We start from the raw sequence: 15,727 nt of genomic DNA on the forward strand, positions 1-15,727 counted from the left end.
GGCTGGAGCTCGCCCCGGTTCTGCTCGATGATGGAGTTCGTCCGATCCTGCAGAGAGAAGGGAAGGTGGAGGAGTCAGGAGGGAATGGAGGGGAGGAGGGAGGTCGAGGTGGACGCCGGCGGGTCAGGAGGGATTTACCTGCCCGCCGCTTGATTTGGCGCGTGGAAGACGAGGTGGGGCGGCGGGTAGACGCGGGGGCAGCGGCGCGGGGGAGCTGCAGTGGTGGGGGGCGCGGGGGCGCGGGGGAGCTGCAGTGGTGGGGGGCGCGGGGGCGGCGGGGGTCGGGGCGGCGGCGTCGTGGGTCAGGCCGGTGAGCGCGCGGGTAGACTAGCGAGGGAGAGGGAGGAATTAGCTAAGGGGGAAAACTTACTAATGGCGCACCCCGAAGAGGTGCGCCATTAGAATGTTTTTTTTACATAGCAATGGCGCACCCACGATGGGTACGCCATTAGTAAAAAAATTATAGCAATGGCGCACCAGCCAGAGGTGCGCCATAAGTAATTTTTTTATTATTATTTTTTGTTGCATCTAATAATTTTTTAGAAAATGAATATGAATATGAAACAGTAATAAGTTTTTACAAAAACAGTAATAATTTTTTTAAAAAATATCATCAAATTTGTTATTTAAAAATATTTATGAATATGAAAAAATATCATCAAATTTATTATTTGAAAATATCATCAAATTTGTTATTTGAAAATATAATCAAATTTGTTTTTTTTGCAATTTTAGTTGCATTCATTTGTGACGGTGGAGCGGGCCGGGGAGGGTGCGGGGGGTCGTCGGCGGCGGTGGAGCGGGCCGGGGAGGGTGCGGTGGGTCGTCGGCGGCGGTGGAGCAGGGGAGCTAGGGTGCGGTGGGTCGTCGGCGGCGGTGGAGCGGGGAGGGTGCGGTGGGTCGTCGGCGGCGGTGGAGCGGGGGAGGGTGCGGGAGGTCGGCGGCGGCGGCCGGTGGAGCGGGGTAGAGGGTGCGGGGGGTGCTCGGCGGCGAGGGGGACCGGATCTGGCGAGGTGGGATAGCGATCGAGATGGAGGGGGGTCGAGATCAAGTGTCCATGAAATATACACTAATGGCGCACCGTGGAACAGTGCGCCATTACTAGTTTAAACTAGTAATGGCTCACTGTTCCTTGGTGCGCCATTAGTAGTTTTGCAAAAAAATAAAAAATATAGTAGTGGCGCACTATGTGGCTGGTGCGCCATTAGTATGTTTGGAAAAATAAATAAAAAATTTGTTACTAATGGCGCACCGTGTGTCTGGTGCGCCATTAGTGTCTTTCACACTAATGGCGCACCAGCACATGGTGCGCCACTGCTATATAGTAGTGGCACACCACATGTCTGATGCGCCATTAGTGGCCATTCCATCTATAGCCCTTTTCCTAGTAGTGGTCATGATCACCATCGTCACCGGCGCGACACCTTGATCTCCATCGTAGCATCGTTGTCGTCTCGCCAACTATTGCTTCTACGACTATCGCTACCGCTTAGTGATAAAGTAAAGCAATTACAGGGCGATTGCATTGCATACAATAAAGCGACAACCATATGGCTCCTGTCAGTTGCCGATAACTCGGTTACAAAACATGATCATCTCATACGATAAAATATAGCATCATGCCTTGACCATATCACATCACAACATGCCCTGCAAAAACAAGTTAGACGTCCTCTACTTTGTTGTTGCAAGTTTTACGTGGCTGCTACGGGCTGAGCAAGAACCATTCTTACCTACGCATCAAAACCCAACGATAGTTCGTCAAGTTAGTGCTGTTTTAACCTTCTCAAGGACCGGGCGTAGCCACACTCGGTTCAACTAAAGTTGGAGAAACTGACACCCGCTAGTCACCTGTGTGCAAAGCACGGCGGTAAAATCAGTCTCGCGTAAGCGTATGCGTAATGTCGGTCCGGGCCGCTTCATCCAACAATACCGCCGAACCAAAGTGTGACATGCTGGTAAGCAGTATGACTTGTATCGCCCACAACTCACTTGTGTTCTACTCATGCATATAACATCAACGCATAAAATCTGGCTCGGATGCCACTGTTGGGGAACGTAGTAATTTCAAAAAAATTCCTACGCACACGCAAGATCATGGTGATGCATAGCAACGAGAGGGGAGAGTGTGTCCACGTACCCTCGTAGACCGAAAGCGGAAGCGTTAGCACAACACAGTTGATGTAGTCGTACGTCTTCACGATCCGACCGATCCAAGTACCGAACGTACGGCACCTCCGAGTTCAGCACACGTTCAGCTCGATGACGTTCCACGAACTCTGATCCAGCAGAGCTTTGCGGGAGAGTTCCGTCAGCACGACGGTGTGATGACGGTGTTGATGATGCTACCGACGCAGGGCTTCGCCTAAGCACCGCTACGATATGATCGAGGTGGAATATGGTAGAGGGGGGCACCGCACACGGCTAAGGGATCAAGAGATCAATTGTTGTGTCTAGAGGCCGGCCCTAGAGGGGGCGGGCCAAGTGTGGGGAGTCCTACTAGGACTCCCAAGTCCTAGTAAGATTCCCCTTTCCTTTCCGGAGTAGGAGAGAAGGAAAAGGGGGCTGCACCCCTTGTCCAATTCAGACCAGAGGGGGGGCGCGCACCTCCTTCCTTTTGGCCTCTCTCCTCTATTCCCGTATGGTCCAATAAGGCCCAATACTTCTCCTGGTGAATTCCCGTAACTCCCCGGTACTCCGAAAATACCCGAATCACTCGGAACCTTTCCGATGTGCGAATATAGTCGTCCAATATATCAATCTTAACGTCTCGACCATTTCGAGACTCCTCGTCATGTCCCCGATCTCATCCGGGACTCCGAACTACCTTTGGTACATCAAATTACATAACTCATAATACAAATCGTCACCGAACTTTAAGCGTGCGGACCCTACGGGTTCGAGAACTATGTAGACATGACTGAGACACTTCTCCGGTCAATAACCAATAGCGGAACCTGGATGCTCATATTGGCTCCCACATATTCTATGAAGATCTTTATCGGTCAAACCGCATAACAACATACGTTGTTCCCTTTGTCATCGGTATGTTACATGCCCGAGATTCGATCGTCGGTATCTCAATACCTAGTTCAATCTCGTTACCGGCAAGTCTCTTTACTCGTTCCGCAATACATCATCCCGCAACTAACTCATTAGTTACAATGCTTGCAAGGCTTATAGTGATGTGCATTACCCAGTGGGCCCAGAGATACCTCTCCGACAATCGGAGTGACAAATCCTAATCTCGAAATACGCCAACCCAACAAGTACCTTACGAAACACCTGTAGAGCACCTTTATAATCACCCAGTTACGTTGTGACGTTTGGTAGCACAAAAAGTGTTCCTCCGGTAAACGGGAGTTGCATAATCTCATAGTCATAGAAACATGTATAAGTCATGAAGAAAGCAATAGTAGAATACTAAACGATCAAGTGCTAAGCTAATGGAATGGGTCAAGTCAATCACATCATTCTCCTAATGATGTGATCCCGTTAATCAAATGACAACTCATGTCTATGGTTAGGAAACATAACCATCTTTAATTAACGAGCTAGTCAAGTAGAGGCATACTAGTGACACTTTGTTTGTCTATGTATTCACACATGTATTATGTTTCTGGTTAATACAATTCTAGCATGAATAATAAACATTTATCATGAAATAAGGAAATAAATAATAACTTTATTATTGCCTCTAGGGCATATTTCCTTCAAATGGAAGCCCTGTTTTCTACTAGTGATGGATAAATTCCTTGCTGCATTTTCCTATCAAGAACTTCTAGGATCGATTTACTTGGAGAGCTGTATTTAGCAAACAGTTCAATTTAGAAACTTCTTTCAACTTACAGAATAATCCATCTAGATATGTTTCTTTAAATAAGTGAAGAAATTTTCAAATTGTTTGCATGTTATTAGAAATCTAAATAATGGTGTTCTTCAAATAATCAGATGGACTGTATCGTTGTCTATTTATTTGTGCATAATCTTTTGGGCAGTGTATAGATCAATTGTCCTTGAAAGATTGAGAGAACCGTGCAAGAGAAAGTAGTGGGGATATCATTCCTACTCAGCATCATGTTTAGTTACTCGGTACAAAATAAATAAACATGTCGGTGTGATTTGCTTTGTCACTGGGCATCGACGGTCAGATCTACATTGTCATACTGAATTCGGACAAAAAAACTCATATGTATACAAGTCTCTTACTTCAAATAATGTATGAAAATACTTTGAATTCGTAATTGAACGCCCAAAAAAATGCTTCAAAGTCAAGAAAAAGGCACCCTCGGTGTGCCCCTCCCGCTCCATCTAGCCCTCACATCAGCTGTGTTATTTTACTATAAACTCTTCCCTGCATCAAGCACCTTCCATCCGGGGGCAGTGCAAAGATGAAGGAGACACCACTAGAGTACACTTCTTCACATTTACGCCCCATGGTCTAGACAACAACAATCCTAAATGGACTATTTGCCCAAAATGAAAAATGGACTTTGACTAAATTCTCCATAGTCAAAATAATTCAATCAAATCCCCTTTTAGCCGAATAAAGCTAGATCTATTGCATGGCTAGGATCAGAGAAAGATTAAGAAATCGTCCGTAGCAACGCATTAGCATATTTACTAGTACCTACTTTTTATAATTATAATAATAATAATACTAATAATAATAATATAAAGCAAGGTACGTTTCTCCGATTTTTTCATCCGTTCACCATTAAAAAGATATTTTTTCTATTCGAGGTGGTACTAAATTTTTGTCTGTCCGTCAATTAGAAAAGAAAAATGCCAGAATTCCGTACATGGGCCGCCCATAGTGTGGTCCAGCAAGCCCAGTTATTTTCGTGCCCACACAGGTGAGAAAACCCTATTTATCGCATCGGGTGTCAAATAATCGCAAATTGGCAAAGGGTGCCCAAGCTGTGCTGAACCGTTTTCTTTTTCGTTTTGTGTTATGTGTCTATTTTTTATTTTTCCGTTGCTTTCTATTTTTCTTTCCTTTTTCCTTTGTCTTTTTTTTCTTTCAAGTTTATTTTTATTTCTCCCTTTTTTGTGTAAATTCAAAAAATTTAAACATTTCATAATATCATAAAAATTCAAAATCTTTAATAATATTCAAAAATTTAAAATATATTTCATTTTGGACAATGTTCGGAACAATAAATCTTTGTTCTCTTTCTAAAATAGTCGCAAATTCGCACATGGCACCCAAGTTGGGCTGAACCGTTTTCCCTTTTTGTTCTGTGTTATGTTTCTATTTTTTCCATTTATTTGCATTTTTCTTTTCTGTTTCTTTTGTGATTTTTCCTTTCAAGTTTATTTTCCTTTCTACCTTTTTTTTAGTAAATTCAGAATTTTCGGAAAATTTCATAATATCAGAAAACATCGATTTTTCAATAAACGTTCATAATTATAAATATACTCTATTTTAAAAAATGCTCAGAACATTAAATCTTTGTTCGCATTCCAAAATTGGTTCAGATTTTAAACAAATGTTTCATTTTCTGTTTTCCAAAATGATTTGAGATTTCCCAAAAAAATTTACATTTCAAAAATGTTTCGAATAGGAAAAATATTCTTGTTTTAGTGAAATGTTCGCAAATTCAGAATAATATTTGGTTTTAAAGAAACACATTTTCAAGAATTATTCCGAATGTTAAAAATATGCTTCCTTTTTCAGAAATATCACAAATTCAAAAATATTCATGTTATTATAAAAAGGTTCATGTTTTCAAACAAGATTGTGAATTTCTAACGTTTCAAATTTTGTTGTGTATTCTGAAAATGTAAATAATTTCAAAAAAATGGTTGGGTTTTTCAAAATTATTCATGTTTCTAAGAATATTCAGCGTTTTTTTAAAAAGTTCAGAAAAAACAAAAAGTGTTTCTAATCTGACATTGGAGTATGATCTTAATGGTTTGAGCTGGCCATTGGTTGGTAGGACTCGTTTCTTCGAGTGACTAGCAGCCCGTAGTCTGGTCTTTAAGCATGATTTCGATCCTTCAACTCATCATTTTCTGGATTTTTTCGTGCCTTACAAACACAGATCGTCTTGGAGCCTACCAGTGCGTTGGCCCAGACACGAACTGATGTGCATCCCACGCACTATTTTACATAACAAGCGTCATATAGTAGCTCCCAGGTAGTTGGCCCAAAAAAATTGCTCTGTCGCAGAGGCAATTTTTGGCCTTAGCCGCACTCCCCTACTGGGTCGTCCGAGGGAGTGATTTTTTTCTTGGGCCAACAAAATTGAGTATGTTGGTTTGGCTCGAATAAAAAAATTGTGGGCACTTGAGCGCTGAAATAATTAAAGAGAATAAACCCTAATAAAAATGGATATTGATGACTGGTTATGTGCTAAATATGATAATAATGAGATTTATGCGCTACAATTAGTAATTCAACCGGTTACTCCATTGTAAGAGAGAGTGGTCGAAGCAACCGTGCCCCTGAAGGTCGCCGCATAGCTAGCAAATGAGGAGGCAGACACAATCCCGAGACAGAGGCGGACCCGATGAAAAAAAAAAGCATGAGTTGGATGGTTGTCGCCACGCCGACTAACCCCACCACTATCAAAATCCCGCCGAACAAACATGACATGCGATAAAACCACAACTCCTCTCTCTATCGCATCGCTATGAAGATCGTTTTTGCTGGACACATCAATAATCTCTCCGATTATTTCTCGCAAAAAAATCTCTCTCCTGTTACCACGAACGGGCATATGTGCTAGTGGATCTAAAGTCAATAGTGGTGAACTGGTTAACCGAGCGAGCAAGCGAGGCGTCGCCGTGTGAGCGAGAGGGTGCGAGCAAGGCGTCATGGCGAGCGAGCATGCCTACCATTGCTGGGCCGGCCCATAGCGACGGGCGCGAGGGCCAGCGCGGTTGGGTAGTCGTCTTCGGCCCGGGCTGTGTCCGGACTGCCCGTCCGTGTATAAGGCCGAGCCGCACCGGTGGTCTTCTCGATCGATCCAACTGGAAGCAAAACGATTCCGCCGTTCTCCGTCGGCGCCAGGGCCTTCTCAATGGGAATCTACGCCGCCGTGCGCAGCACGAAGCAGCGGCTGAGGGAACTCTTCTGTACTCCTCCTGCAAGTACGCCCTCTCTTCTTACGTAAACTACCGACGCGCCCGCCGGTTTCCGTGCCCCGGCCGTTGTTTTGTTCACCAAACCGACCGTCTTCCCCGGCTCCAGCCCCCCCCCCCCCCCCCCCCCCCCCCTCCCGCGGCCAACTTCAGATATTGCAAGGAACCAAATCCAGATCCCTGATTTCTGCTAATTTTATGTATGGTAGATGTGGTTTGGTAGCTTCTTTGTGACGGCCTTGGCATATTCTCACCCTTGTCTGGGCGCCGCAAATCGGCATATATACTGCACTAAAATATGGAAGATTTCAGTCACATTATGAAATACGTCTACTTACAAGCAAGGCCAGTATCATTGCAGATAGTTTCTTGCCGTGTTTCTGTTTTTGTTTCGAGTTTGTTCTGCTGTGGTTGTAATCCTGGCCGGTTGATGGCTTTGTTAATTCAAAGCCGGGCTCTTCTTGAGCCTTCGTTCAAAAAAAAAAATCATTGCAGATAGTCGATCAAGGTCTTCAGAAGATGCGTTTGAGAAACTCCCCGTGGTATGCTTCTCTTCCCTGGTAGTCAAGAGAATTGCAGTTACAAGTAAATTATCACCATGGTACCTGCTAGCTAGCACACTATGCATTGGCTAACACATGCATACTATACGCCTAATTATAATATATTCGTCAACAAAGATAGGTTTTCACCTTGCCAATGTATCAATTCAATTTGTTGTCTCTGGCATGTTTCGGTAAGAAATCAGGCGTCGTAGTTATGCCGCCAAAAGTTTCATAGAAATAACCCAGTTGATGCACTCTCTTCGTCGAAATTGCAGATGTTGTAATTAACAAGCCAGATGTATGTGATTTTGTTGTTTATTCGAAATAAATGAGGTCAGCGTTACTACTAGCTACGACCTAACTTTTGAACTTTTCAACCTTGGTTCTGCAGGACATCATGCACCATATATATTCTCTCTTGCCACTGCAAGATGCTGCTCGTGCCGCCTGCGTCTCCCATGGATTTCTGCTTTTCTGGAGATGCTATTCCAACCTTACATTCAACGTGTCAACACTTGGGTTGGCTCACAAGAAATCCGAGGATTGGGAAATCTTTCTCATCGACAGAGTTGACAGCATTCTTAAGAACCATTCTGGCAATGGGGTGGAGACACTCAATCTCTGCCTCCTATCTTGCAAAAATATTGACCCTTCATACCTGGACAGATGGTTGCAGACTGCTGTTCGTTCGGGGATCAAAGAACTTAAATTGGAGATGTCTTACTTCATGAAGAAAAAGTACAGCTTCCCATGTTCGGTTTTGTCTGATGATGCAGCTGCAAGTTCAATTCGGTCTCTCTACCTCAGGGGTTGCGTTTTTCGTCCCACAACAACACTTGGCTGCTTGAGAAGACTGAACGCATTATCTCTGTTTTTTGTCCACATTACTGATGAGGGATTAGGGCACTTGTTCTCGAAATCTTTCGCCTTGCAGCAGTTATATATCTTTCGATGCAATGCGATAATATGCTTGAAGATACCTTCCATGCTGCAGCAACTCAAGCTCCTCACTATTAAATTGTGTGAGAAGCTCCAGGTGGTACAGATCAATGCTCCAAGGCTCTCCTCTTTTCACTTTGATGGAGCCCTAGTAAAAATCTCGGTTGTGGATCCTTCACCGCTTAGGGATGTGTATTTTAAATCTTGCCGTCCGTCCCGCATGCTGTCTTATGCTCGTACGAGGCTTCCATCCATCACACGAAATGTTAGGAGCCTGACCCTCGTGTCTTCTCATGAGGTATGCATTGGGTTTTTACAGGTTATTCTGTATAAACATATAAAGTGGATGGTTATGATACAATAGTTTCCATCTGAACAGTCTAAACTCTTTAATCCAATTTCATAATTCTTCATACAATGGTTTGGAATTTCTTGATCCGTTCTATGCTTATTGTCTCATAATTACTCCCAAGTCACTGTATAACTGAGAATCATCGTTCTTGAATAAATTATTACGTATTATTTCAGTATTTCTTCTTTCGAAAAAATCATGGTATTAATCCTTGAGATGTGCACATCATCTGAAATTATCAACAACATTTTCTGATTTTAGGTCTAACTGTACAGTGCTTGGTATAAGGGCTTATATATTTTGCGCTTTTGTAATATTTTAAATTTAATATAAATTAACCTTTCATATAAGAGATGCCACATTTACATGTTTCAATGCTGCACTCGAAGTTTCAAAGTAAGAATAAATGTTCAAATAAGAATAAATGTTTAAGACCTTGAGAAGTTTTCGTGCACCTTAACAATATTCAAGGTAAGAATAAATGTTCAAATAAGAAACTAATAAGTGGCAAGAGAACTGTTTTCTGTTTTTATTTTATGTTGGTCTTAACACACTTTACATGCCAGCTGCTAATGAAATTATCAGATCGGCAGGTATATAGTGAATAATGATTTGAATGTATATAACACATGTATATTGAAAGGCATGATTTGTCTGTGGACTTGTCGTTTTTCAGGATGTCAACATCCCAATGCTGCACTCCAAGTTTCCCCGTCTCAAGAAGTTGGAAATTTACATCAAAAGACCACAAGCTGTTCTGTCTTTGATTTCCTTTCTTGATGCTTCTCCGGCCTTGGATTCATTCATCCTACGCGTAAGCCACATCTTTTAGAGATAACATTACATTTATCAATAAACAATGTTGATTGTACGTACATATGCATATCCAGGTAGATGCGAATGTCTTGAGGCCTGATTCTGTTGTTGGAGGCGAGAATGCCGCTGATGATCCAAGGTGGAAGCCACAGTGCCGACATGATTGTCTCAGACAGGTGACGGTCATAGGGTTTTGTTCGGAAAAAAATCTGGTTCAGTTTGTGATCTATATCGTTGAGAACACTCCTCGGCTTGAGTCCATCACACTAGACACAACCTTGTGGTCTGGTAGGAGGTGTGATATTAATGGCAAATCAAGAAAGATGAAAAGGAGTTGCGAGATGATGACCGAGGGTTGTATCGCCGAGGCTCACAGAGCTGTTAAGGTTGCCAACAGATACATTGCAGGGAGAGTTCCCTCGGGTGTTAGGTTCCAGGTCCTGGAGCCGTGTAGCCAGTGCAACGCGCGTACTCACAGCGGGTGGTACTAGTGTGGTTTGTCTTAAGAACCTTGACCGGGTCCAACCCGTTAGCAGAACTTTTGTTTTCTTTCCTAATTTATTTGCATGCAAGACATTCCATTTATGAAACAACATGAAGCATTTCCTTTTATTGCTTTTTTCTCTCATACCTTTCCACATAAGAGATTTAGATCACGTATTTGCGAGTATATAGTACATAAAAAATAATATGTATGGTGCCCACACATTTTCGTGGACATATATCCATAAAACAATTGGGGTATCATATTCACTTATTTGTGACTATATACTTCGAAAAACAATTAGGGATAATACCTACATATTATTGGGGTATGTACTCATATATTTCACGTCGGGGTATGTAGTGAATATGCGAGGTATAATAATATGTATTATTGGGGTGTGTAGTCATATATTTTATGCCAGGGTATGTAGTTGTAGAGATGTCACTAGTAGAAAAAGACCCATTTGTCCCAGATCCAGAGGCCAATTTGTCCCGGTTCTGGAATCGGGACTAAAGGGTCGGGACTAAAGCCCAACACCTTTAGTCCCGGTTCGCTTATGAACCGGGACAGATGGTGCTCCACGTGGCCACTGCGGCGAGCCCAGGCAGGAGGGCCTTTGGTCCCCTTTGAAAGAAAATACACGCGTCAGTAGCTCAGGAGCTGGGATTTTTGTTTTTTTAGGGAGGGGGGGGGGGGGGGGGGGTGGAGAGTTAATTTAGGGGTTTCATATATTGTGTTAGCTAGCTAATAGAGAGAAGTGACCTCTCTTATCTCCGTGCTCGGTCGACGCTACGTACTATACGTATAGAGAGAACTCAACACGCTAGCTAGTAAGCAAATGAAGGAAACCATTAAGTACACAAGATCGTCATGAATATATATAGAGAGAAGTGATCGACCTCTCCTTCTCCGAGAGATTGGTCGAACAACAAGTTTTCGCATATCTATCCGACGCTACTAGCTACATATATACTCCTTCCGTTCCTAAATATTTGTCTTTCTAGACATTTCAACAAGTGACTACATACGGAGCAAAATGAGTGAATCTACACTCTAAAATATGTCTACATACATCCGTATGTGATAGTCCATTTGAAATGTCTAGAAAGACAAATATTTAGGAACGGAGGGAGTACAACATAAGATCTCTTACAATCCCTAACATTTGAAGTCAAGTTTCACATGGTATTCTCCGGCTGGATTGATCACGTGGTCAAGAAAGAATCCCGCCAATTCCTCTTGAATTGCCCGTATGTGATCTTTTGGTAGGAGTCCATCCCGCATTTGCCAGATCTAAATTGAAGAAGAGAGTCAATATATGTGTATGAATGAAACTCAACACAAATGATGGTAATAAAATAAAATTGTGAATATTTTTGCTTACGCACTTCATATTGTTTTTCAGAGTAGCCCCGCTTATTAGAGGCCGTCGCGTTGTAGATGAACTCGCAAATGTAGTATCCACAGTAATCATTCCCGGCTTCCTGCCACAAGCACTTTACGAGAAATAGAGGTCAATCAAACTGATAAGCAAGCATGCTAAATGGTATTGATGAAACTAGCTAGAATCAATGGGAGATGCGCGGAACTAGGTAGTAGTACTTACTTTCGGGTGTTTAAATCGCAGCTCGCTTGGCAGTCCCGGAGTAATTACGGTGAACTCTTTCCGAAATCTGCCAGACAAAGAAAAATAATTACTTGATATCAGGAAATGAACAAAGTTCCCGATATGGTGCGATAATGATCGATTGAACTTACTTCTGGAGTTTTCGAGTCATGTCCGCATAGTCCTCAGGATCTTTTCGTCTCGAGTCTAAGATGGTTACTTCTCCCCGCACAAGCTTAATCTCTAGGAGAATAAAGAGGAAGCTGCGCACGCATGCATAACTCATCAGTTACGTTACTATAACCTCGAGTAATAAGGGAAACCGAATATGCATAAGACAGTAACACTCACTTGAAATTGTTAGGAAAGAGTATTTTATCTTTGCTTTGATTTTTGAGCAACGATTGTAGCAAGTTGTCCTTGGTTTCTGAGACATTGTGTTTAACCGTCCATTCATGTATGACATTTGGGTTAATGAACCCAATGTCATAGATTTGTGCTTTTTCGCATTCGACGACCTTCAGTCTGCATAATATAGTGAGGATAATTATATATACATGCAATGAAAGAGCTGAGCTATATATAGAGACTTAATTACAGAAGTAGTACTTACAGACAGTAGCAAGCCATGAGTGATTTGTCGAGGGCCTTTTGATTGTAGAACTGGAAAACTCGTCAAAATCAACAGTAATCAGATCTTGTCCAACGAAGTCGTGCTCCTCTTTAATTCTCATCATCAAAGCATCCTTCCCAGACTTGCTGCATGTTTCCATGTACCATTCATGGAATCTTTGCATCATCGTTGTTAGAGGAGGACTTCCATCTTTGACGAGACGCTTCCCATACTGGTATCTGAATTGGTCCACCTCCATTATATCAAACACTACATCATCGCCCAGGTAATCAGCAGGATTGGTACCGGGCACCATCCCCGGCAGATTTGCGACGATATCGCTAGACACCTTGAGCGGGGGCGCGATTGGTTTGCCTGTTCGCCGAGCTGGGAATTTTCTCCCCACTTCTTCGTTCTACTAACCTTTTATCACTTGAAGTAGTTCCCGACCGCCGCGCATCTTCCAATGTCTTTTTAAGGGCGCGGACATGGTTGTCATCCGGCGAAGACGGTGGTGGTCGCTTCAGGGCATCGATAGTGCACTTCGCTTTCACCGGATCTATAGTCTCCTTCGAAGGTGGAGGTTTCTTTGCAAAAAAGTCCCTCACTTCGGCTTGACTGATCTCCGCGTTTTCCTCCTCGGTCCTCTCGTATGGTAACTTTTCAGGAGTCTTGAGAGATGGACCGTATCTGTATTGCCTCCCACCTCTCGCTGTACTGCTAGCCGCCGAAGCGGCGGCGTCTCTCTTCCATCATTGCTTATGAGGCGGAGAAGGAGGCGGAGTGCTCCGACGCGCCAGAGCAGCCGGAGCGGCGGCGGCTGTCTTCCGCCGTTGCTGACGAGGCAGAGGAGGAGGCGGAATGCTCGGACGCGCCGAAGGAGGCAAAGGCGGAGGCGGAGTGCCGGCCTCACGTGCTGGAGGAGACATAGAAGGAGGTGGAGTGCCTTGATCACTCGTCGGAGGAGGATGAGGAGGAGGCGGTGTGCCCTGACTCGCCGGAGAAGGAGGAGGAGGCGGAGGCGTCCAGTTCAGAAGCTTGATGTACTCCTTCCGCCATAGACATGTAGTCCTCAGAGCATAACTCAGTTGAGTCTCCCCTTCACCTGTAGGGTGTTCAAGCTCGAGCTCCTCCAATCCCTCCATTACTTCATCCACTGTCACAACAGCATAGCCATGTGGAATCGGATGGTAGTGAAAAGTTTCGTCGGGTTGAGGAGGTGCAACAGAGCCGACAGCCGCCTTCAAGGTGAGGTTCTGCCATTTCGTCATAAGCTGGCAATGTTGAGCCTCCGTGATAGCATCCACAGGGTAGCTAGGAGCCGTGAAGTCAGGCCGCTGAATGAGCTCCGTGGAAGCCATGCCGCTTCTCCGCTGAGATGGCGGGGTAGCTCCAGCAGCTCGCTGGCTCTCAACTTGTTCCTCTAGCTTTTGTACTCTTGCATTGAGCTTTTGCATTTTGCTCTGCGCAAGTTTCCTCTTCATCTCCCGGGTTTTGTAACCTCCTGCGCCGGGAAACCCAACCTTCCACGCGACGGAGCCTGGCGTGCCTCGTGTTCATCCAGGGTGCTCAGGATTCCCGAGGGCCTCTATAAGCTCATCATTCTCTCTGTCGAGAAAGAACGTCCCTTGCTGCGCTGCGGCGATACACTTCTGAAGCTTCTTGACGCGGGTTCAATGTCTCTGGTTCGACCCCTTTAGCAAGCAGGTCATTCTCAACTTTGTCCCACAACGGCCGGGCTTTGAGGTAGCCACCTAACCCCGTGCGATGGTCATACTGCTTCTTTGCAGCATTTATCTTGTTTGTCTCTGATCGGCTTGTCATGGTATGTTATACTTACTGTAGTAATTTGATGACATGTATATGCTTTATTGTTATACTTACAAATGCAAATTATCCGATGATATGCTTAGTGAATCCGATGATATGCTTAGTGTAGAGTCCAATGATATGCTGTGTGGAATCTAGTCGATGATATGTGATACGTCTCCAACGTATCTATAATTTTTGATTGTTCCATGCTATTATATTACCCCTTTTGGATGTTTATGGGCTTTATTTTACACATTTATATCATTTTTGGGACTAACCTACTAACCGGAAGCCCAGCCCGTATTGCTGTTTTTTTGCCTATTTCAGTATTTCGAAGAAAAGGAATATCAAACGGAGTCCAAACGGAATGAAACCTTCGGGAGCGTGATTTTTGGAACGAACGTGATCCAGAGGACTTGGAGTGCAAGTCAAGAAGCAATCGAGGCGGCCAGGAGATAGGAGGGCGCGCCCACCCCTCCTGGCGCGCCCCTGTCTCCTGGGCCCCTCGAGCGGCCACCGACGTACTTCTTCCTCCTATATATACCTACGTACCCCAAAAACATCCAGAGAGCCAACGAAAAACAATTTCCACCACCATAACCTTCTGTATCCGCGAGATCCCATCTGGGAGCCTTCGCCGGCGCTCCGCCGGAGGGGGAATCGACCACGGAGGGCTTCTACATCAACACCATAGCCCCTCCGATGAGTTGTGAGTAGTTTACCACAGACCTTCGGGTCCATAGTTATTAGCTAGATGGCTTGTTCTATCTTTTTGGATCTCAATACCATGTTCTCCCCCTCTCTTGTGGAGATCTATTCGATGTAACTCTTTTTGCGGTGTGTTTGTCGAGATCCGATGAATTGTGGGTTTATGATCAAGTTTATCTATGAGAAATATTTGAATCTCCTCTGAATTCTTTTATGTATGATTGAGTTATCTTTGCAAGTCTCTTCAAATTATCAGTTTGGTTTGGCCTACTAGATTGATCTTTCTTGCCATGGGAGAAGTGCTTAGCTTTGGGTTCAATCTTGCGGTGTCCTTACCCAGTGACAGAAAGGGTTGCAAGGCACGTATTGTATTGTTGCCATCGAGGATAAAAAGATGGGGTTTATATCATATTGCTTGAGTTTATCCCTCTACATCATGTCATCTTTCTTAATGCGTTACTCTGTTCTTATGAACTTAATACTCTAGATGCATGCTGGATAGCGGTCGATGTGTGGAGTAATAGTAGTAGATGCAGGCAGGGTCGGTCTACTTGTCGCGGACGTGATGCCTATATACATGATCATGCCTAGATAATCTCATAATTATTCGCTTTTCTATCAATTGCTCGACAGTAATTTGTTCACCCACCGTAATACTTATGCTATCTTGAGAGAAGCCACTAGTGAAACCTATGGCCCCGGGTCTATCTTTTATCATATAAGCTTTCAATCTACTTTTATTTGCATCTTTACTTTTTGC

At 43.9% G+C, this 15,727-nt stretch overlaps 1 protein-coding gene across 1 annotated transcript; it reads left to right on the forward strand.

Annotated features, from left to right (window-relative positions):
• The first annotated feature begins 7,028 nt into the window (after positions 1-7,028).
• Positions 7,029-10,232, forward strand: LOC109744265 (putative FBD-associated F-box protein At1g61330). The gene is made up of 5 exons (XM_020303366.4): positions 7,029-7,098; positions 7,910-7,932; positions 8,026-8,871; positions 9,602-9,739; positions 9,816-10,232. The coding sequence occupies exons 1-5, from the start codon at positions 7,029-7,031 to the stop codon at positions 10,230-10,232; spliced, it is 1,494 nt and encodes a 497-aa protein (XP_020158955.3).
• The last annotated feature ends 5,495 nt before the right edge of the window (positions 10,233-15,727 follow it).

This window comes from Aegilops tauschii, chromosome 2, assembly GCF_002575655.3.
Source record: "Aegilops tauschii subsp. strangulata cultivar AL8/78 chromosome 2, Aet v6.0, whole genome shotgun sequence".
NCBI classification, from domain to species: domain Eukaryota; kingdom Viridiplantae; phylum Streptophyta; class Magnoliopsida; order Poales; family Poaceae; genus Aegilops; species Aegilops tauschii.